The sequence below is a fragment of the Nicotiana tomentosiformis genome, chromosome 6, assembly GCF_000390325.3.
Source record: "Nicotiana tomentosiformis chromosome 6, ASM39032v3, whole genome shotgun sequence".
Classification (NCBI taxonomy): domain Eukaryota; kingdom Viridiplantae; phylum Streptophyta; class Magnoliopsida; order Solanales; family Solanaceae; genus Nicotiana; species Nicotiana tomentosiformis.
In genome coordinates this window covers 31,225,578-31,249,314 of record NC_090817.1, presented here as the reverse complement: position 1 = coordinate 31,249,314, position 23,737 = coordinate 31,225,578, and the positions used below count along the sequence as shown (strand labels likewise).

The window sequence follows — 23,737 nt, the reverse complement described above, 5'->3', positions numbered from 1 at the left end:
ATCCACTTTTAACACCTCCAATCATCACAATATCACACCTAACAGCCTGTATCTTGAGATCTATATAATGACCTTACCTCATTTATCACCAACAATTACCCGCTCCCAAAAAGGGGCAACTCTGCAAGGACTTTTCTTGGAAGAAGCTAGAATTTATAACCAGAATAGCAACAACAGTAAGTCCTGTTAAGCAGGCCAGAGCTGTGCCAAATTTAGACACTGAAAAGAATTGAAAGAGTACCATACAATGATATTCTTTTATTGCTATAATGAGATACAGCTTCAAATACTGTTCATTATGAAGCATGACAAGCTATTGAACGGTGTGGTGGACATGGTAGTTGTAGGGATGGCGATTAGGAGCAGGGTTACAGAGGATTTATTGCTTCAACTTTGACATGAACGAACACCTACAAGTCGAAGGATATTATATTCAAACAAGTGCCACAGCTTCCCTGTTGGGAATTATATTTGTCTGTGCCAGTGGAGGGAGTTCACTCCCTAATTGCAGCTTTGCTGATCCTACACCATTTGCCTGACCTGATTCCAGATCCTTCTGAGGGTAACATCTTCCACTCCCGCAGACTAGATCCTTTATTTTTTTCATGAGGTCTTTATCGTCAAGCAAGGATTCCATCGTCACATGTACACCTGAGAGCAAAGAAGAGTAAGAACAAGATGGAAAAAAAAATCTCCTATCATCAATATGTAGCAAAATTGCCCTATCAGTTGACGGTAGAGTAAGCCATTGGAACAAAAATGTAAACAAATTGCTAGTGAAGCTTTGTTGCACTTCTATCCACATTGATGTCTTTGATAAGTTCACCGCAATATGCTCCACAAACAATTAAATTCAAATTTGAAACGAGATTTACAGTATTAGTTTAAATTAATATGTGCAGCCCTGCATGCACTATTTAACAGACAAATTCACGTTGTCATCCTTTTTATCTCATTATATTTGCAGTAGCTTGTTTCATGTAACACCAGCAGCCACAAGCAAGAGCAACGTATTCTATATGAATCAAGCATTCCTACCTGAAGGACACTGCAAAAGAAGACATTCATCATAGAGAACATTGCAGATCTTTCCAAATTTGCTATCAGCAAAAGCAGCCAAAACTCTTAAAACTTCTATCCTATTGTATTGAAGAGTCGCCTTGAAAGCCAAGGAGAATATACTAGTTACAAAAAATATGTTCTGTACCGGTCTATACTGTGGTAAAAGTTTGCCAGTTCTGCATAGATACACTTTTAGCATCTTAAATTGCACTTCTACCAATCACTTTCATTCCCAAAAAAAGAATATTAAAGTAGACTATTCCAGGCACTGATGGTGTTTCACGCAGTACTAGTAAGAACTCGAATAGGTTCTTGTTCCAGTTGCTTATATATCAATTTGTCCTAAATTTTGACAACCAAGTCGGTTTATCAAATAATAAAGGCTGGCAGACCATCCAGTTCTTTTTGTATCGAGTAGGAGAAATCCAACTTAAGCAATCACAGTACAACTTTGTGCACGAATAGATAAAAATGAAACCAAATAATACCGCTTTCATAATATGGGAAAAAGACTTTATAGACTGCTTTAAATTCTCTCAAATTCTCAACAAAATCCCCTAACTCATTTCAAAACTCATCTGGCATTATAATTTTCCATTTGGTAACACCTAAGCTCTTCAACGAGTATAATCAAGGAGGAGTTTTCATAGTACCAAAGAAAGACCAGAGCTTTATTGAATCTAAAATAAAATTATTGGGGCTTTCTAAAAGTTTTAAATCATACCATGAAGAGAACTTAAATGCAACCAGATGATAAATTAAAGTTTCAAAGCTATAGCACAGATCAAGAGTTTGGATAAAAATGTGATATTTTCTTGATCTATAGTTATTTAATCTTAATAGAGATCTCTCCAACATTGAGATGTAGCATATTATTTTTTTTTGTTAAAAAATAGAAGAAAAACAAAATACATATCATAATGATGTGAAACGTAGTTTGAGATGCATTTTAATCCAAATTTGCAAGTATTCAATTAAACCTATATTTCTTTCATTTTACTTTCTTATGTTGGTGGCTTTCCGGCGAGCTTGGCGCACCTCGACCATTCTACAGGGTACCTACTACCTCCCACTAGCATCGGTACCGGGTAATTCTGTCAACCAAAGCTTAAGCAGATGGGAAAGAATCATCTAGTGTTTTTTGGCCTTGCTAGGCTTTGAACTTGAGACCTCCTGATTTTCGTCACTTCATTAACCACTAGGCCACACCTTTAGGTGTTATGTAGTTACACCTCTTTTTTAGTATGGAAAAAACCCCTCTTTTTTGGTTAATTAGAGTAGTGTGATGCAAGATATCAATACATTACTTCGTATGAACATTCACAACTTTATTTAACCAAAAAAAACAGTTTTACTAAATAGTTACAATTTGAATTTAAACACATCATTTAAAAGATTATAATGTTTTCTTTAGTTTATTTTACTTAGTAAATTGACGAATATACAAACATATTCTGTTATCATTCTCAAAAAAAAATATACAAAACACCACATATGAGAAATTATTAGTTTTTGCTAAAATAACCATGAATATACCACAAATTTACAAACCGCAATTCTAATACAAATAACAGATTCTCAACAAAGTGGTCAGACTTGTTCCGCTGATATATTCTGCAACTTATTTTAGGTTCAAGAAGAGCACCTAACACTAACATATGGTAGTATTAACCTATGCTTTTCTTGACCGTCAGAAAAGTGAATGCCATGTGAGTCAAGATTCAAGGATAAGTTCAAGGGCTCCATTAAGATTCTGATAGAATTTAGGCTTGCAGAAATTCTTTCTTTCCCTAAAAAGTCCTCTAAAAGATCAACTAATAATGTTGAGGTAGGGGTTCCTGGGATTCTATGGCCAAGTAGGTGACCGGTAGGTAAACGTGACACACCCATAATGCGTGACACCTGACTCTCAAGATGAAATTTTACCCTCTTAGATCATATAAGTTTAATGAGACACAACAAATTGCATGGAAGAAGAACCACTGACTTTTGATACTTGTGATCTGAAATCTATTTAAATTTAAAAAAATGATAATAAGGAAATTGGATAAAATTAGGGGTGGCAAATGGGCTGTTTGGGCTGTATTTGGGCTGGGCTGGGCTGACTCATTACCCAAAGTTCACTTGGGTCAAGATGGGTTGGGTCAAGATGGGCTAATCAATGGGTTGTAACCCAACCCGCCCAAATTGACCCAAATCTTTGCAATATTCTCTACTTTTAAACAATCATATATAAAAATTATCTTATGTTTTGAAAAAATTGTTAATTCACGCCAAATGATTTCTTTCCTCAGTTTGGATTTAGAATTTTATTTGATAGTTCTTCATCTTATAATAATAACAAAGATCAGAATAATAAAAAGTACCAAAATTAGAATAATTAGTATTACTACTTATGAAAACATTGTGAAGTATGTGGTAGAACTGTTATCAGGAACATGTAACACAACCCAGCATTTTTCTGTACATTTTAATTTAAAGACCTGATTAAAACTTTAGTTTTGATCAAATCACAGATATACAAGAAAGGTAAGTTTCCTCTTATGTTTCTGTTTTGGGAGGTGGGTGGGGGACAGAGAGACAACAAAGAGGACGAATGCACATACGGTATCGCCAGTAATGTTTTGGGTTTGTTGGATCATTGATTGTCTCTTCCACTGCAGACCGCGTTGTGTAATCTTCTTTGAGTGCTAGCAAATCCTGTTCATTATGTTGCAATTTTGTCAGTGCCGTGGAAGAAAATACTGAACGTTGAGATGAGCATTGAAACATTAATCCTGCTGGGCAGCTCATTAACATCATAAAAGAAATTGCAAATAGTGGAAAGCACAATGTCAAGATCACATGCTTCACAAGAAATGATACCATGACAAACAACCACCTAATTTTTCTCATGACTGCTTGAGAGTAGAACAGAAAAGATGCTCATTAAGTGGCATATTTAGTCACAAAGTGGTTTAGTAGCCCTGACTAAACATTAGTACAATTAAATATCCATGCATTTCAATGCGCACTTGAATAAGTACATAGTTCTAACTTTTTGAACGCCGGTAGATGAAACACAACCATTCAACCATTTCCACAGAGCTACAGAATCTATGCTTTCCTAACTGTTTAAAAACATCCATTCCGAGAAATAAAATCACCATCTCTTTTGTAGAGCTAAAAAGTCGTAAGATGTCAATATGGTGAACAATCAAACGAATTTGTTTAGAAAGTTTTTTCTTTTGGGGGTGGTGGGAGGGGATAACTAATTTATTACGTAGGATCTTTGCATCAACATCCTTTCCAAATTGAATTTGATTGTTCGAAATTAGCTAAAAGCTTCCAAGAAAAGGAATTTTGACTTTTTCTTGCTCTTGCTCTTGCTCTTGCTCTTGCTCTTGCTCTTGGAACTAAGTTGCTCCGACACGGCAGTTTAGGTGCTGCACCCATGTCAACACGACACTAGTGTGGGTGTGGGTATGGGATCCGTACAGGATTTGGTCAGACAATTTTGGATACTTTCACCACAACGGACGGAAAAATTCGAGATGAGATACAATTTGATTCCCGAAATCAGAACCACAACTAGGGTAAATTTGAAGAAAATAGCATACCATATCTAGGAAATCAATCATTTACTTATCTACAACTTGAGAATAAAAAAGAAATTCACACTTTACAAAATATACGCAAGTATTCCACAAAATTTCTCATAATCTAGAGATATTTTTATATTTTTATTTTTTTGAATTATTTTTAGCCGGATCCCTGCACCCGTATCCGTATTATGATCCATACCCCCGAATCTCAGAATTTACATCTAGTAGGATCCGCACCCGTGTCCGAGCAACTTAGTCTTGGGACAAAAGGGCATTATCCTTTAGAAGCCTAGCAAGCTAATGCCTTTAGAAGGAATTAAGGGATCATTGAAAGGACATAGAACCCACTAATCACCATGCTGCATCAGTGATATGAAGCTTCGAGGCATGTGAGCGAGCCAATTTAGCACTAACTACTAATCAAGCATCAAGTACATGCTACAAAAAGAGTGGCAGGATCTATATATCAATGAAGTACCTGGAGCGGAAAGATTGACCACATCGATGGAGCTTCAACATGCTGCCGCAAGACAAAGTGCACAATTTCAGGAGTGCATTGATCAGGTGGCAACTCATCAGATCCCACGACTGCTTGAAAAAAGCGGTGCCTTCTCTCTTCATCTTCCTCCCACCAAGCACGTAGAGTGGAACAGTCATGGCATGATGGAGCACAAACCTGAGTTTAAAAGTAGCAAACTTTATTTGGCTAGCCTTTAAGCAACAAGGACTAGTATGCATTAAATTACTTAGATGACAAAAGCACTCCTAAAAATCTTACAAGGCTTCCATAGAAAAAAAAGGAAGCAAATTCAAAGGTGTCTTGACAATTTTCATCCAATATATCCCGAAGAGTAAGCATTAAAAGCAGAACAATATTTAGTTCTTTCAAATTTTTTTCATGTTAAGCAAGATTAGTGTTTGCATCTAGTTTCCATTGACTTTGAGCAGACTTCCAGTCCATCAGTGTGTTTTCATTTAAAAGGTAGAATGACAGAGAACAGGAGTAACAATCAAGAGTTTTGTCAAGCCCCCAGGTGCTGTTTTCTTACAGCCAGAGGGAGCACTTGGACAAATTTTATAGCAACACGATGTATAATCACATGAAGAAAATGCTCAGATTCAATTTGAGTACCTAAGGTAACATCATAAAATTGTTCAGCCTTTTTATATTTCTGTCATGGTTTGATTATATTTGCTTAATAAGTTAAGCATGTTTTACATTTTTACAGAAAAAGGTTTGTACAGTAGATTATCATAGAAACTGCTCCACATAAGACTAACGTCCATTGGTCCTTCGTCGTTCAAGTAATTTGATTTGGTTTATCAAAATATATGCACTAGTTTAAAAAGTGAAAAATGCTCTCAGGCACAGTTTATGAGGTGAGGTCTTAAATCTTTTTCTGAGAGCAATTCAGGTCATCGGAGGTTACTGGAGGAACTGCGTTTTCTTCAATGTCGTCAGATCGATTAAAAACATGGTTCGTGAACATGCAAACAAGATCAAAAGGGTCTTTTTCACGGTGGTGGACAAATCTTTTGATATCACAGAGAACTTTTCTGGTTCAGTTCTGTGGTATGACCAGGTGGAGAGAGCTGAATTTAATGTGTAGGATAACAGTTAGTAAGAAAGTTCTGCTATGCATTTGTGATTTATGACATGGAGACAGGGGCATAAGGATACAAGTATAAAAGTTGGAAGTTAATGACCATTTACACAACTATTATTGCTCTCAAAAGTACAACAGATATGGCAGATTCATTAGTATCATGGCAGTACTTGGCGAGAGGAGATCAGTCACTAAAGTTCCTGAACTGTCTCCAAACAAGGGATGGGGAGTCATAGATGGAAAAATCGAAAATTTTGTTCTTGAAGGTGGGATTAACCATGTAGTGAGTCAACCCAAGAAGATGAATAATTCTTATGCTGATACGATTGCCCAAAGCAAATGGGAAACTAGGGAAGGAACATCAGCTTCGAGCAGAAGAACGAGTGCATCAACATCTCCGGTTCTGAAGCCATATCTGATAATGATATACTTGGCAGGTGCCTGGTTGGGAGTTTCTCTGGAAAGACTGAAGGCCCACTCGCTCGGATCTACACAGATGGGCAGCGGAGAAATGGAAATCTGATTTCGGAGTCTAGATCTATGATTTAAATGAGCTGGAATTTCTTTTTGAATTCCCCAACAGGAAGATAGCAGAACAAGTTATGCTCGGCGACTGGAGGTAGAAGCAAGAGCCTCTCAAACTGAAATGCTGGCGCCAGCGCGTTCAGTCATTGATTGGTTGTGTATCAGGGCCATTGGCCTGACTCTTCATCTCTGGTCTACAGAGATAATAATGGAAATAGGTTAAAGTTAGAAACAAAGGAGGAGACTATCTTGAAAAATCTCCTAAAGTGGGCAAGAATCAAAGTTAGAGGTCCTGCAGATAAGATTCACAAACTTTGTAGAAATGTCTCCTGAGAGTATCTTTTTTATGACGAAGTGGCAGTCAATCTCAATGTGTTTAGTTCTCGCAATATGACAGGCAGCTTGATTATCACACACAAATACCATTTGACCCGATTTCACCAAATTTCAACTCTTTAAGCAACTGTTTGATCCAAACTAGTTCACATATTGCCATAGTCATAGCTCGATATTCTGCTTCTGCGCTAGACCGAGCAACCACATTCTGTTTCTTGCTCTTCCAAGACACCAAATTACCTCCTACCAAAACACAATATCCAGACATAGATCCTGCCCAATCAGCATCCGAGTACCCAACGATCTGTCATACTTGGAAAGCATGTATGAATTTTCCGTAATTGTGAACGAGTTGAACATGATATCTTTGAGTTTATTTACTTTTACTGTCTCCATTATATTCTGAGTTGATATGGATTATTGGTGTTTGACATTGACCTTCTTCCAAGCTCGTCACTACTTTCAGCCTGAGGTTAGATTTGTTACTTATTGAATACATGGGGCCGGTTGTACTCATACTACACTTCTGCACCTTGCGTGCAGATCTTGGAGATGATGCTGCCGGGAGCTGGCATTGAAGATGTACCTGCTTTTCCGGACATAGCTACCACTTGTCCTTGGTAGTTTTAGATTCGTATTCCGTTTATGCATATTCCAAGTTTCCAACCAGATGTTATTTATTTTCATACCAACTTTGTAAATCTAGGTCTTAGTGACTCATGACTTGTACTACCAATCCTTGGGTTATTGTATAGAAATTCAGTTATTTCACTTATTGATCTCTTGTTATTTTCATGAAAATTTTGTAACTGTCGTTGTCATACCTAGTGGGTTGGGTTAGGTGCCATCACGACTAGGTAGATTTTGGATCGTGACAATGGATATCTTTTTGCATCAAAACAATAAAAATTTCCATGAATGATTCCCCTGAAGGCTTTTTCTCATCGAAAGAGGTCTGGGACAAGGTGATGCCCTGTCACCTTTTCTCTTTCTCATTGTAATAGAAGGGTTGAATCAGATGCTTAAGGTGGCACAAGGTAATGGCTGGCTGAAGGGTTTCAAAACTTCTAACAGGGAAGGGAGTAGCATAGAAATCACTTATCTCCTTTAAGCAGATAACTCACTGGTTTTTTATGATGTTGATGCAGACCAACTAAAACATCTAAGGCTCATTTTGGTTAACTTTGTAAGGTAAGATAAAGAATTGATGCATTAAGGAGGAATTCCATTAAATAGAGATAAGAATGCCAACCATCTGGTTAATTGGAACACTCTCATCACTAGTAAAGGACAAGGGGGCTGGGCATCAGGAACCTCAAGGCACACAAACAAAGCCTTCTCTTGAAGTGGCTATAGAGGTATAATCTGGAGACTAATGCCTTATGGAGAAGAGTTATCTGCTACAAGTATAGTCAGGATGGACAGTAGTGCACTAGGTCTGTCAATAGTCATTATGGGGTGAGTGTTTGGAAATCCATTAGAATGCACTCGAACTCTCTGGCTACAAATTGCAGGATACAACAACAACAAACCCAGTGGGGTTTGGGAAGAGTAGAGTGTACGCAGGCCTTACCCCTATCCGGAGAAGGTAGAGATGATGTTTCTGATAGACCCTCGGCTCAGGAAAGATGAAACGAAGCAGTAGCAACAAGCAATAACAACAACAAGATACTGAGAAAACCAAAGCGAAAGATAGTGAGAGAACAGCACATAACAAGAGCAATCTAAGAGCCAGAAAAATAGATGGAAAGAAGCAGTAGCAACAAACAGTACCAATAGCAAGATACCAAGAAACCGAAGCGAAAGATAATGAAAAAACAGCAGGTAAATAGCAATCTAAGAACAAGAAAAACTAACAAACTAACACTAATACCACCGGTACGGCAACGAAAAATGTTCGACTACCTACTAGCCTTCTACCCTCCTATCAAAGGGTCATGTCCTCGGTAAGTTGAAGTCGTGTCATGTCCCGCCTGATCACCTCCTCAATATTTCGTTGGCCTCCATCTACCTTTTCTCATACCCACCAAAACCAACCGCCCACACCCTCTTACTGGAACATCTATCCCTCTCCTCTTCACATGCCTGAATCACCTCAACCTCGCTTCCCGCATCTTGTCCTCCACGGGAATCACTCCCACTTTTACCCAAATATCATCATTCCTAATGTTATCCAACCTCGTATGCTCGCATATCCATCTCAACATACATTCTTGACTGGCTAACACTCTGCCCCGTACAACATAGTCGTTCTAACCACCACTCTATAAAACTTACCTTTAAGCCTCGGTGGCACATTCTTATCACACAAGACGCCGGATGCTAGCCTCCAATTCATCCACCTCGTTCCGATACGATGTGTGACATCCTCATCAATCTCCTCATTCCCTTGGATAACATACCCAAGATACTTGAAACTTCCTCATTTGGGGATGACTTGTGAATCAAGCCTCACGTCCATGTTTGCTTCCTCGGTCACGGCACGGAACTTGCACTCCAAGTATTCGGTCTTAGTCTTGCTCAACTTGAAACCTTTAGACTCTAGGGTCTGTCTCCAAACCTCCAGCCTCTCGTTGACACCACCTCGCGTCTCGTCAATCAGTACAATGTCGCCTGCGAATAACATACACCATGGCACCTCCCCTTGAATATGGCGCATCAATGCATCCATCGCTAGGGAAAATAAGAAAACTGAAAAGGGTGGATAAGGGTGGGAAATGGAAGGAAAACTCTATTCTAGAGTGATAATTGGCTGGGACATGGTCCACTTAAAGAATTGTATTCCCTGAATACCTACAGCCAATCTAGAAGGAGTTAAGGGTCAGCAAGAGTTGAACATCACTTTCAAAAAATATTTAACCGATTGGGAACTTGAGAGAGTTGGGGAATTCTTTAACACTGGGGAGACTTTTCAAGGATTCACAGACGATACTTTACATTGGAATAATTGTAGGAATGGGATTTTCACTGTCAGATCTGCCTATCTTTTATCCTTAATGACCGGTCAACTTGTAGATCAGTGGCCATGGAAGTATATTTGGAGAGTCAAAGCTCCCATCATGGTGGTCTGTTTTCCTTGGCTAGTGGCAAGAGACTCTTGTCTTACTCAAGAAAATCTTAAAAGAAGAGGCCTTCAGCTATGTTCTAGATGTCTAATGTGTAAGGCAAATAGGGAGAGTAATAGCCATCTATTCATGCATTGACCTATTTCTGTTCAACTGTCAACTCTTTCCCAATATTTTGGGTTTTAGAAGGACTATGCCAGAAACCACTAGTGAATTTTTTAAGTGTTGGAATTATAATTGAGGGTCTGTGAGACAGAAGAAATGGAGGAGACTAGTTCCAGCTCGCATATGGTGGACAGTTTGGATGGAGAGAAACTTAAGAGTTTTTGAAGACAAATACAATTTCAGGTTGTCAAGATGAATTGTATTCTTTTGTTTCATTTTTGGTGTAAAGAAAGTTATGTAAATGAGACAGAATCCTTAGTTGACATGTTAGGTTTTTTGTGATCCAAGGTGATCTAGCTTTGATTTTTGCTACCCTGTAATTTTTGCTTTGCACTGCCTTAGTGCATTACTTTCTTTCATATATAGATTTAAACATGTTACCATTCTCAAAAAAAAAAACTAACTTCCATTAAAATAAGTTGTGTTTTAGTAGCAAAAATCTCAAGAGGATTTTACCGTCATGTAGCTGTACTGAGAAGGAATACCAAATTCTAGACCAGGTTCACTTGGCATGCGTTGAATGCGTAAGCCTACTAAGCCCAATTCTTGCATCACCTGCATCAAAGTGGTCATCATTCAAATTGAAAATTTGAATGATGCAAGAAGTGAAGCAACAATGAAGTATGATTCCGGAGGAATGTTGGTACTGAGTAGCATACAGGATGAACACAGGAAGGAATTAGGCCAAGGTCTTCCCCACAAGCGAGCATATTTGATGAGTTCAAAAGAACAGGCAGAGTTTTCAAAGCATTTTGACGCCAAAGACCTTCTTGTCGCTGGAAGTAGTAATCATAGTACAATTTTTTTAGGACATTTTGACTGCAATAGTAAACAGATCATAAGAAACCGGATGAATTAGCATAATTCCCTCAGAAAATAGAGGCTAAAACCCTATTATTCTTCACATGCAGAGAGGAAGGTATAGACATCTAAATGGATGAAGGATAGGCAGTGAAGTTTACTTTGAAAAAGTTACTGCAGTTTATCAATCTGAGATCAGATAGTGCAAACTAGATAAACACTTGAGCTACCTGTGCTGATCCAAATCCTTGAAGCTTTTCGTGTCTTCAATATTGAAGCGAGGGTAAAACTTTCTCAAATCTTCTGGATCCTTAATTAGAGCTACATTCTGTGATAAAGTAGGGAGGATGAATATAAAGACAAGCATCAGTTGTAGAATAAGCATCAATGCAGAAAAAGCATAAATTTGTATATACGAGAAGAGACAAAATTAGACTTCTGGACATCAATGCAATGTATACTACACCTGCAGAAGATCAAAGAGTTTTCGTCGTAGCTTCTCTTCACTCTCTACCAACATGGATGTTTCCAAGAATGACTTCAACACAGATGCAATTTTCTTCTCAGTATTGCATTCCACCTTGAACTACATTGAAAGAAGTAGAATATATTCACTTGGAACTACGCGCATAGCAACCTCAATGAAAGAACCCTCCAGCCCCATAGCTGAGATACCACTATGACATAAAGATATAGGTACATGATGCAACAAAGAGAACTGCAGAAATGAGCCCTTCCAAAAGAAAATAAAAGTTTGTGCTTTCAACGAGGTTGCTAGTTCTATTTACGCTAGAACTAAGATGGTTGTGCATAAACTGAAAGCAATATTGTATCAATAAATCAAGAGATAAAAAAAGGAAGAATGCATCAGCTCTGTCCGGGTGAGGGACAGATATCTCACGAGAAATCCCAAATCAGACTCCTACTTAATAATATCCCATAGGTTCCCATATCCCTGTCCCAAACTGTCACTGCGAAGTCCAGCCTAGTGCAGTGGTCTTAAAACGTAATTAGGACTCAGAATAGACATTTGAAAAAAATTGCGAAGAAAACCCCAAGTAATTTAATACTAGTATTTCACAACAAGAAGAGAAAAAACCCAATTAATTTAGTAAATGAAAAAAACTTAATAAAAAAAATTAGTAAATGAAAAAATGACAAGAAATTAAAATAGCAATTAAAAAATAGTAAGTCTAAGTCTCATGACAATAACTAATAAAGTTACTCCTAAAATTTAAGAATGTCTATTCAGGTATAAGTAGAAAGTATAAAAGCACATACGTTAACTAATACAAGACTAGGAGATAAATGTTCCAGATACTAGATTTTACATTCAATTGTGTCAACTGTAACAGTATTGGAATATAAGTTTTGCTATTCACATTCACATAAGTATTAAAACTGCAAAACCCATATTCTTATACCTCTCTAGTGTCTCTTGATCTCAAACCCATCTCATATTGTATATTAGCTACCAAACAGGTATCTTATTTGGGGGTTTTGGGAACACGGAGCCCAAACAAACTTCGAACAACAAGTGAAACAGCAAAGGTCACCTTCTTTTGCAGTTTTTGCAATTGAAAGGTTGAAATTGCACAAACTCATGATATTCAGAAATCTGATACAGCATTCCGGAATAAATAAATAATTAATTAATTTTACAAACTATCTTTTCATGGAAATCTGCCTAACACCTGAGAAAATAAGCCAACCATACTTCTGCAGTGGCAAAGATGGCGTCATCCAGCAGAGGCCACCCTTGAACTAGCTACAGCACGGAAAGAATGCACAATGATACAAGGGAAACTTGAAGAGCTGTTGCAGCTTATTGAGCTTGGTGAGCACATCTATCTTCTACTAATAGCATATTGATACTACTGTCATACTTGCCTGCACTGTGCAGGGCTTGGGAGAGTGCGGCTCCCTTTCAAAGGACAAGATTAGAATTTTAAATTACACTTACCTACACCTACCCTGCCTCCTCCTTACACCACCAAAGGGGAGAGAGAGAGAGAGAGAGAGAGAGAGAGAGAAACCGCATACAGGATTTTGAAATGTTTCATTTGACCTACCATATATAGGATTTCAAACGTTTCATTTGAACTACTTAGAAGTAGTTTGAACAGACTTCTAACAGAATTAAAATAAAAGCAACAAATAAAGAAATTTCAGCAATATGTCTTCTCAAAATCACCTCATAAAAGCCCTTCTGATATTCATTCAAAAAGGTAGAAGCTATTATTGTCCAAGAAGCTCCAAATTTTTCCTGTAAAATAAGCAGGGAAAGGTCAAAATCAGACATCGCAAAAGATATTACAAGGACATAAGGCAGGCAGGATTATGAAATTATGTACCTGTAAAAGCTCTTGTCCAATATAAGGCTGGGTCAGACGGTTGAAGTCCCATAATCCTTCTGACTCGAGCTCTTCCTGCAAGGAAACTAGTTAGTGCATTTAATACGAGAATTCGAAGAATTGTACGCAGTTTCCGCACAAGCAAAGTATTAGATACCTGACTAATAGGAATAGAAGGTCGAAATTTTCCACAGAGGCCAGTCATTGCATGATCTGGAAGCTCCCATATTCTGAAGAATCCCAATATGTGATCAATCCTATAAGCTGTAAAGTACTTTCCCATCTGTAAAGTAACAACATTGATATAGTTAAAAATAAACACCAGAAAATTAAAGTACCAGCGTTGAGAAGGAAAAAACAGAACTTAGTAGTAAGCTTTAGGTACCTGTGTTAGACGAGCACGCCACCACCCATAGTTATCTTTTGACATTTCTTCCCAATTATAAGTGGGGAATCCCCAATTCTGGCCATTTTTATCAAAATAGTCAGGGGGTGCCCCAGTTGAGGTGTTCATGCGAAACAAATTTGGGTAGACCCAGGTATCCACACTATTCCTATCAACACCAATGGGCAGGTCACCTTTCAGCACTACACCTTTCTTTCGTGCGTATTCCGCAGCTTCTGATAACTGATATGAAAACCCCAAATGTATGATAGCAGCTTTCTTATACAAGAGAGATAATATTCATAGCGGAGTAGCAAAATGCATAAAGCTTGTCTTTACTTACTTGTAGATGCAAATGGAACTGGATGTAGTAATGAAAACTAACAACTTCATAATGCAAGCTTTCTTTTGAGACGAGTTTCTCAAGCTGCAGAGACAGGAAATACATTGTAAGTCCGAAAGTATCAGGGAGATTATGAGGCTACCTGAAGTGAATTGTTTCAATGCTTTACCTTCTCTTTTGAAAATTCAGAAAACCGGCCCCATTGGCTGCGGTCAGATGTTTCAAAGAAGTCCCGCAGAAAACAGAAAGCAGCATAGGGTTTCAACCATTCCTACACTCGATAATAAGCGACCGACGCAAAAACATAATTAAGATCATCATATTCCAGTCAATTTGTAGGGGGCAAAACATATTATTCGTGTTATGCTTACAAGCTAAAAGCTACATGAAAAGGATCTCAAGATTGTTTTCTTTTTTTCTTCTCATTTCTTTTCCTCCAGCCATTAAGAGTAAAACTGCCAAAACAAATGTCTCCAACCTAAAGTTTTGAATCGCAAATGTAATAAAATTAAACCCTTACAAACCTGATTTTCAGAAAAGAACTCCAGGAATGATTTTGAATTTAGTATGCTCTCCTTCTCACGAGTGAAAATTTTCTTGGCAATAGAAAGTTTTGTAGCCATGGCAGCCTCATAATCTACATCCTGCAATAATCATAGGTCAGGCAAAAAGATAAAGAAAACTATCAGATTTATGAATACATATGCCCTTCATGATGGAACTGTTTGAACTTGAAGAGGATGTTCAACAAATTCACACGTAAGAGGCTATAGACAAAGGAATAGCATGCTGTAATCATGGTGATAGATTGTTAGTGGTGAAGTAACACAGTCACAGCATTACTAGTATGGTAGCAGTCGCAGTCTAGGAGGTTTAAGAGAGCAATTATGTGTTACATAAAAAAGAGCCTGTATAGTAGCTGCAATTAAGATGAAAATGCTTTCCTAGTCTAGGAGATTTAAGAGAGCATTTATGTGTTACATCAAAAGGAGCCTGTATAGCATCTGCAATTAAGATGAAAATACTTTCCTGGAATGCCTTTGTCCCTGACAAACTGCGAAAGCAGATTAAGAAACAAGGAATTGTGTGAATACCTTTTTATCCAACTGAACTCTTGCCTCCCTGATCTCTTGCTGCAAATGAGTAGAAATATAGTTACCCATAAAATGGCATTTTAGCTGTTCAGCTCATCCAACAAAAATGCTGTTGTTTTATATACAGACACAAAAATAATAATGACTAAAATGACACCTTGATATCTTCTTGAATATTTTCTGAAATTGCCTCTACCCTTAGGTATAATGGGTGCAGTGCAAAAACTGAGAGTGAGCTGCATAGCCATCAAGCAAGAAAATGGAACAGATAGTATCAAATTATTAGTCCTATACATAATAGAGCTTGAAATAATAACAGAAAATGCATTAGCTCACCGAATAGCCACAAGGTTAAAAGGATAAAGCTGGTAGTTCACTACTAAATTGGCCAATTTTATGAACTGGGGCTCGCAAAAATTTCATGCACTCTCTTTTCTTTAAACAGAACAAATCATTCTATTAAGATTATCTTATGGTTTATGCAGTTACAAACCCCATCAGAATGCTTTCAGAAAGAACTTAGGAAATGCATATAGTTCTTTTAAATCGATTTTTCCCTTGCTATTCAACCTGACAAGGGAGTACTCCATCCAAATATGAGACCTGAATTCTTAATTCCCTAATGTAGGATTAAATAGGAATCTCTGTAGCATTATTCTTTTTCTAGTCAGCTTAGGTTGTAGGTGGAGGTACATTTAGTATGATGCTATAGGGAATAGGAGTACAGGTATACGGTCAAACTGTTTATTCCGGGTTTTGCTATCGCTGACAATATACTTCTTAGATTTAGAACTTGAACTGTATTTATGTGGCTGAAAGTTTGCACTTTTACTAATGAACGGTCAATGTAATTTTGACCATAATCCTGGTAGTAACTTGTTTCAGATCTCTGAGGATTTAGCAGTTTCTATTCAATCTCTTAAGTAGAGATCACACAACTATTGCGGATGTTATCTGTGGACAAAATTGTCCTTTAAGCTGTTGATAGAATACTTCTTGATTACCCTGTGAGTTCAAGCTATTTAATAACATCTATTGTGCAGTTCAAGCTTCTTGGATTCGATCGTATTTCATCTTGTTGTTATTCCTACTTGTTGCAATTACCTTTTCTTTTTCAGTCGTTCTCTAGCCGAGGGTCTATCAGAAACAGCCTCTCTGCCCTTCCAGGGGTAGGGGTAAGGCTGCGTACATCTTACCCTCCCCGGACCCCACTTGTGGGAAACTACTGGTATGTTGTTGTATTGTGCAGTTGTTTGATAAAATAGGTTCCAGAAATCAGGAGATAACATCAGAAAAGAATATCAACAGAGCTAAAATGTCTAAGTCAAGCTTTTCCTATCCACTTAACAAGAACCAGAAAGATATAATTTCTTGCAGCCCTTTTTCCTCCCTTTTCGATCTTGATATTTAACCCATTTTACGTTTTTAAAAATTTCCGTCCAGCATGCAAATCAGTCTATCAGCATTACGGTAGGCTGCCTACATCACACCCTTGAGGTGCGGCCCTTCCCCGGACATTGCGTGAACTCAGGATGCTTTGTGCACTGGCGGCCCTTTTTTTCATGCAAATCAGTCTAGCTATTTCAACAAGGAAATCTTCTCTTTACAATCCTTAACTAAAAAATGTATTCAAGGTGAAAACAAGTAGCCAACACGTGAAATTGGGATTCTCTCCTACAATATTTTGTTCTGATAAGCAAATAATTTTACAGAAGAAGCACTAAGGGAAAACCATCCATGTACATCGAACTAAAAAATTTTTTTTTTTTTTTGAGAAGAGGTAAGTATACATCGAACTATACTAAGACCCACACTCAAACAACATAAAGTTTCTCCCCAAAAGACAATTTCCTTCAAACTCTTGAAGCGAAAGATGGATCATAACCATGGATCTTTAAATGTTGTACTTTCAACATATAGAATAGTAGAGGTGTCCGCAAAGCTTGGACTACACTGCACAGGAACTTATCATGCGTAACTTCAGTACATAAGGAGAAAAAAGAATAATTAGAAAATAAAAGGAGGGAAATAGTTTATTAATGTATCTCAACAGGCAAAGGCTCTAAAGACTCATGAGGCCACAAGCAGGCCAATTAAGTAAAAGTGAAAAACATATTATAAAGCAGAGTTCAAAAGCACAAAAGCTGGATAAACAATATTCTGTCATCAACTCACTATTCATGGTTGTTGATAAAATATCAAGATGGCATGAATCTGATCTACATGATTATTCGGAGCTTAAATCTAAAACCTTAAGAGTGAAAATTACCTATATGGATAAGAATCCCACCACATACAGTTGACCGATGTATCATTGATGGGCAAAAGCTGAACCAAATGAAAGCCAGATTCAACGGCCCAATCTACAAGTAACTTCAGGTCAAGAAACTCCCCAACTCCAAGATCAGCCTCTGATCGTACAGAAAACATGGGTACTGCGACACCCGCACCCCTCCAAGGCATTTCCTGATAATAGCACAGGTTGAGATCTTTCTTTTCAGCTTATACTCCAGTATCAGATTGAGGAGCATAGCAGGCCACTGATTATATCTTGTTGCTGACTTACCCGCATTAAGCCATCTGAAAGAAGTACAAATCTAGATTCACCTGTTGCAACATCAACAGAAAGCTCTCGACTTGCACCACATTCCACTGAGGTTCCAGCCTTACCGTATTTACAATATTTGTATGTTTAAAGTATTAAGGATGAAAGCAAGTAAGGGGAAGAAATTACTATCAAGTTTATGACAAAATGGAACGACATTTAGCCTACAACTCAGCAGGCAAAGGATATTTTAAAGGAAAGTCATCTTTTCCCATAATGCAATCTGCCTGCCAAAATGAATCACCAGCATACGCGAGCTTAAGGCCATCCTGAATCTTCCATTGCCCAAGTTTTAAGGAGCTACCAATCACATAAATCTACAGGATAACATGTATGTCAGGTCTGACTTCAAGATGGATTGCAAGGATATTATTGACCACATATACAAGCAAACATATAGCAAAGGTTGTTCTGTGAAAAGAGATCTTACAGATGTTCCTTCCTCTAAATAGGGGCAGCAGATTCTGAATTGCAGAACTGAACCTGTTTCAACAGTAATTTTAGAAAGCACATTCCAAATAACAATGTTTCATAAATAGAGAATCAGACAGAGAGAAAATTACCATCCTGGTCAGACTTATTCTGAGTTATCCCCAGGGGCCTTTCAACACCCAAACTCCAACTTCTCCCAAAAATGACATCCTTAAATGCACTGCTAAAAGGGATATTGTCAGAACCAGTCTGCAATAGAAGAAAGAGTATAAGTTGTTGGAGCGAAGAGGCAAAACTAATAGGACATTGTTGAATTCGGTAGTTGTTTACAAAGAAAAATCAAATACATAAGAAGCATGTTTGAGGTCATGTTGCAGAAATTATTGACAATCATGCCAGTTATCAACAATAAAAAGTATTAAGATAGAAAAGAACATTTGTAGAGTATTCATAGCTTATAGCTTCTTCATACACTCATGTCTGACTAAAGCACATTTTTTCAAATTGTCACTACTTATATAAAGAGTCAAACAGCTTACTAATCTGCCCCAAAAATTATGTGGTAAAGATCATTCGGCATCTAAAGCTAATGACTATTTTGTTATCAATGATAATGAGATTTTTCTTACCAGGCCTGGGGGTTCTAAAATTATGTTAAGTCAAAGTGCAGTTGGCTTGACAGCATGAAGTTCTACAATTTTTGTGGAACAGCGAAAAGCATTTAGAACATCTGTCATCTTTTGCTTAATAGTTTAGTTCATATTATGTGTCTTTGACAACTAAAATACAAGCGGAAGAGTTGTACAGCGTAAGAGAGAATTTTAACAGCTACTCGCATACCTTCCTTTCTCATAATTAAGTTCGTCCAGGGGACATGCATGCTAGGTAGTGTAGTATTCACAAAACAGTATGGAAAAGAGAAGCAACTAAAATTAGCACCTGCCAAAGATCATGAAGTTCTAACAACTGCCCATCCTGAAGCCCATCAGGCAGCAACAGTTTCCTTTTCTTTCCAACCTCCCATCGCAGGATATTTCTTGTATCATCCACCACATAGTAACTGTACTCGCTTTGGAATCCAGGAGGAACTGGAATGCTTCCAGACCATATCAGCTCTTCCCCTTGGTGAGAAGGCTTCAATAATAGACCCTTTTTCACATTCCATGAACCAAGCAACGCATCTGAACCGCATATCAGAAGATGCTGCCCCCACTGAGTATAATATGGGATTCTGAAGCTCACCTTCCTTGACTTCAAAGGCTTGTTCCCAGTAAACAACCCCAAATTCACCATCTTAAATTGAAGAGGAACTCCTCAAAATCTAGCAAAACCAATTAATTAGCGCGTGAAAATTCTACATATAATTCATGAACGATGTCAACAGCTCTCAGAGTAGAGATTCAATTTGCATAAATGGTAACCATATAGTACTCAAAATGTATGACAGACTTTCGGACTCCTTCAATTGAACTTCCAAGAATAAAATCCTAGGCTAATTGGAATTTAATCTTTATAAAAACTGGAACACCTAACAGAACAATCATTTAAAACGAAGAATATGGTTTTAGGAAGTTCATAATGCAAGATTAAATTCAAATCACGTACTTACAAAATATCTACTATTAAATGCATTTTGCCATAAATATCAACTGTAGTACCACAACTTTAACCAATCAAACCCAATTGAAAGAAAAACTCAGCAGTTACCTTCAGTAAAACGGGCAAATTCAATCAATATTTGAATTCTGAGCTGATTAAAACTTAATGCTTGTACTAAGTCTAGACTCACCTAACAGAAAAGCCTATTAATCATTAGAGAAGAATGTATTATTATTGGTAGTACAAATTTATAACATTGACAATAACTATACAATTACTTGAATCAGTGACAAGCCAAATCATAAACAATTCAGTAGTTAACTGGGAAAGAGCTCAACTGTTACCTTTAGTCCAATGAAGTATCCAATTCTGAAGAGGATGAATTTGTTAAAGAAGATGAGGAGAAAAGGAATTAGAAAGCGGCGGTTCTCTTCCTCTGAAGGAAAAATACAAGAAGGACTCCAAAGAATATCTTAGATTGTATGAGAGATTTTTTATTGGAATAGTAATAAAGTGAGTAGAAGCAGTGAGAAGGAGGGTAGTGTTCGTCTTTTAGTGAGAGCAAAGCAATTGAGTGGCCATTACTGTTGTGTGATGACGATTGACGATGACTTCTACGAATCCGTGAATTTTGGACGACGGATCTTCACTCCCTCACGATTCTTCTATTTTTTATTACAATAAATTTACTTCCATTTCTTTTCCCTTTTTCCTCATAGTTTATTTTTATTTTTCGTTATATTTGAGAGAGAAGGGGAAAGATTAATAAGAATCACATCTTTGCACGTTGCCGTTTGTAAGACATGCGTGTTAACAATTTAAGGCTGTCCTACCCTCGTCCCACTTAATTCTAAACGGGATGATTCCATGTTAAACGGGACACGGAATGGGACGGGATGGCCATTTCGTCCCATTTATCCCGTCCCGCCTGTTCTGCGTCCTATTTTCTTTTGTGCATTATATACAAGAAACTTATAATTTTGCTTTTCAAGGTTTTCCTAAGACCACGGTTAGAAATGATGTTTTTAAATTTCAAACCAAATATCTTCAGTATATTCGTTGTGTATTTTTTTCATTTAGATTGTAAAGTGTCTATCACATCTGATATAGGTCGTAGTCCTAATGGTTGTGATTATTTAACTGTTACATGTCATTGGGTTGATCATCACTGGAACATGCAAAAACGTATTATTGGTTATAAATTTGTTGATTCAAAACACACTGGAGCATATATTGCAACTACTGTTCTACAAATTGTTGATTTTTATGGACTCATTGATAAAGTTTTAACTATCACCTTAGATAATGCTTCTACTAAGTGCTAACACAACGGCTGCAACTAGCTTAATGAAATGATTGCAAAGTTAATCCAACTTATGCACCGACCATTAATGAAATAATTGCAAAATTTAAAAAGTATTTTTTTCATATTCTCCAAGTTTATTTAATTTCTACTATACTTAACCCATCTTTAAAATTAAGAGGTGCAAATGGACTTGTTCGTAAAATTTATGAGAATTTAGCAATTCAAGAAAATGAACAACAATTTCTCGAAGACTGCCAAGCTAACATATATTCTTATGTTAAATCAATGTTTGATAAATATAAATCTATGAAAGTGAAACTACGGAAGAAGAAGAATACAATGAGATACTTAGCACTAGGAGCGATGACGGCATGGAACTCATGGAACATCAATTAACATTGCCAATTCCAGAACAATGTCCGAGAGAAATTATAGATAAGTTACAATGAAGTTATATAGGAGCTTACAAATATTAGTATGATAATTTGTAATTGGCTACTAAGAAGCCTAGTTCAAACAGAACCCTTCCTAGGAGGTGGCTGCGTAGATTAGGTGCTCTTCAAAAGAATTATATTTGTATGTGAGATTTGAAAGTTCTATTAATAAAATAAAAGGTTTTAAGCGTTGAATTTTTTTTATGAATTGTCTTACACTCTTACTTAGTTACTTAATAGCTTGAAATTATATTAAATAAATTATAACTCTATTATAAATTTATAATTACTAGAATATTTCATACAAGTCTATTTTTTTTAATATTTTATAATTCTTTATTTAGTTTCCTAATTTCTGTTTAATTTTTAAGTTTATTAAATAAGTCAAAAAACTAGTTGTTGCAAACTTTTAAAACTTAGTCATTGTCAAAAGAATAGTCGTTGCCAAACTCAATGCTTAAATAATTTTTTTTTTAAAACGGCACTTAAGGCCCGTCCGTCCCGGTCCCATCCCGTTTGTTAGCGGGACGGGATGGGCTTACCGTTTCGTCCCGTTTATCCCGTCCCGGCTAAATATCGTCATGTCCCGTCCCGTCCCGTCCCGTTGGGCAGCCATAGTTAACATCACAACTTGGTCTTAAATTACTAATGTGCACATGCTAGAATCTAGATTCTCCGTTTTTAATTAGATTTTCAATAACAGTGGATCATATGCAGATGATAAGGAACATTTTCAAAATTTTTACACGGTAGAACTCTTATAAAATAGTATTTATATTAGTGTTACCATATTTGGATTATTCCAATAATAGCAGATTCTAGCATATTTGAATAAAATACTAATATTTAATAGTAACTCATTTATTCTCTAACGCTTCCCGGAAACAAGGGATTATATTTAAATTATTAATATATTATTTCTCTTTCTATCTCATATCACTCCACTATGGACTCTCCTTGGAATTTCCAATCTTTCACTGCTTTTCTCTATTGCCTTTCCAAGTATCAAATTCCTTCTTTTAATTTTCACCCTTCCATTAGTTTGTCAATTTGTTCGATCTAATTTTTTATATTTTCTTGTGATTTGGTATGAATCTCAAAAGTTTAGAACTTGAGACAATGATGACGAAACATTTATATACGCAATCAAGCTATGAAAGCTTATCACATATATACCATGAACATATCTTTGTTATATCAAGTAAATATACACACAAAATAAACAAATACATATATACGGAATACCATCATTATACCATCTATATAATTATATATACACACTTTAACCGAAGCAACATCCATGCATTGATCTTTCTAAGAATATACCGTATTATTAATTATACATGTTTATTATTGTATAATTATATAAGATTTTTATTATACCAAACGTATAAATAATTTATAACGCATGTATACCATATATATATATATATATATATATATATATATATATATATATATATATATATATATATATATATATATATATATATATATATATATATATATTTCACTAAATATGTGTATTTTATATTTTTCAGAATATAAGGATGTTTGTGGTAAATATACATGATTTCTTCCAGTATTATACATATTATTAATTATACATGTTTTGATGAAAAATTAATGAAAATATTATTAAAGAGAACACATTGACTGGATGTATATTTCAATTCAAGAAGAGTAGCAATCACTTTAAAATTATAATAATTCACGGAAGTGCCGTTATTTATTTGTGATTGGTAGGACTTGTGTATCATTAATTAATATGCCTATTTTAGTGGAATTTGGAAGGGAGTTTTATTTTTGGATGAACGTTATCATCTTTCCTTTTATTATTGCTTATTTCTAGGAATTATTAACTAACATCCCTATTTTAATAGGATTGAGTGATTTTCTGCTATGCAATATATTTATTTAGTAGCCAAGAATGTAAAATAGCTATTGCTGCTAGGTTTTTGAATTTTTTTCTTAAATATTGCCTACTTATGTTTTTTCCCCAATATTTTTATAGAGAGAAAACTACTTAGTTTAGTCTTT

General features: G+C 36.4%; 1 protein-coding gene across 2 annotated transcripts; it reads right to left on the bottom strand.

Annotated features, from left to right (window-relative positions):
- Positions 1 to 229: 229 nt before the first annotated feature.
- Positions 230 to 20,602, bottom strand: LOC104115671 (4-alpha-glucanotransferase DPE2). Of its 2 annotated transcripts, none has more exons than XM_009626348.4 (23): positions 20,302 to 20,602; positions 19,298 to 19,679; positions 18,490 to 18,607; positions 18,357 to 18,409; positions 18,116 to 18,243; positions 17,888 to 18,011; positions 17,591 to 17,787; positions 15,479 to 15,557; positions 15,322 to 15,360; positions 14,752 to 14,871; positions 14,397 to 14,498; positions 14,228 to 14,311; positions 13,885 to 14,127; positions 13,657 to 13,782; positions 13,500 to 13,574; positions 13,340 to 13,411; positions 11,612 to 11,731; positions 11,376 to 11,473; positions 11,004 to 11,163; positions 10,801 to 10,899; positions 5,125 to 5,322; positions 3,669 to 3,762; positions 230 to 651 (listed from the first exon to the last, which is right to left on the bottom strand). In XM_009626348.4, the coding sequence occupies exons 2-23, from the start codon at positions 19,649 to 19,651 to the stop codon at positions 434 to 436; spliced, it is 2,901 nt and encodes a 966-aa protein (XP_009624643.1). In that variant the 5' UTR covers positions 19,652 to 19,679; positions 20,302 to 20,602; the 3' UTR covers positions 230 to 433. The 2 variants fall into 2 exon arrangements, with proteins under 2 accessions (XP_009624643.1, XP_009624651.1); XM_009626356.4 differs by lacking the exon at positions 20,302 to 20,602 and adding an exon at positions 20,066 to 20,154.
- Between the last annotated feature and the right edge of the window lie 3,135 nt (positions 20,603 to 23,737).

Bases quoted from the DNA above. Each gene is read 5' to 3' on its own strand.
- LOC104115671 (XM_009626348.4), bottom strand. From the start codon at position 19,651: ATGGTGAATTTGGGGTTGTTTACTGGGAACAAGCCTTTGAAGTCAAGG. The intron at 15,361-15,478 runs GTGTCATTTTAG...ACTCATTTGCAG, and splicing joins ATATTCAAGAAGATATCAAG to CAAGAGATCAGGGAGGCAAG. The intron at 14,872-15,321 runs GTATTCACACAA...TGATTATTGCAG, and splicing joins GAGTTCAGTTGGATAAAAAG to GATGTAGATTATGAGGCTGC.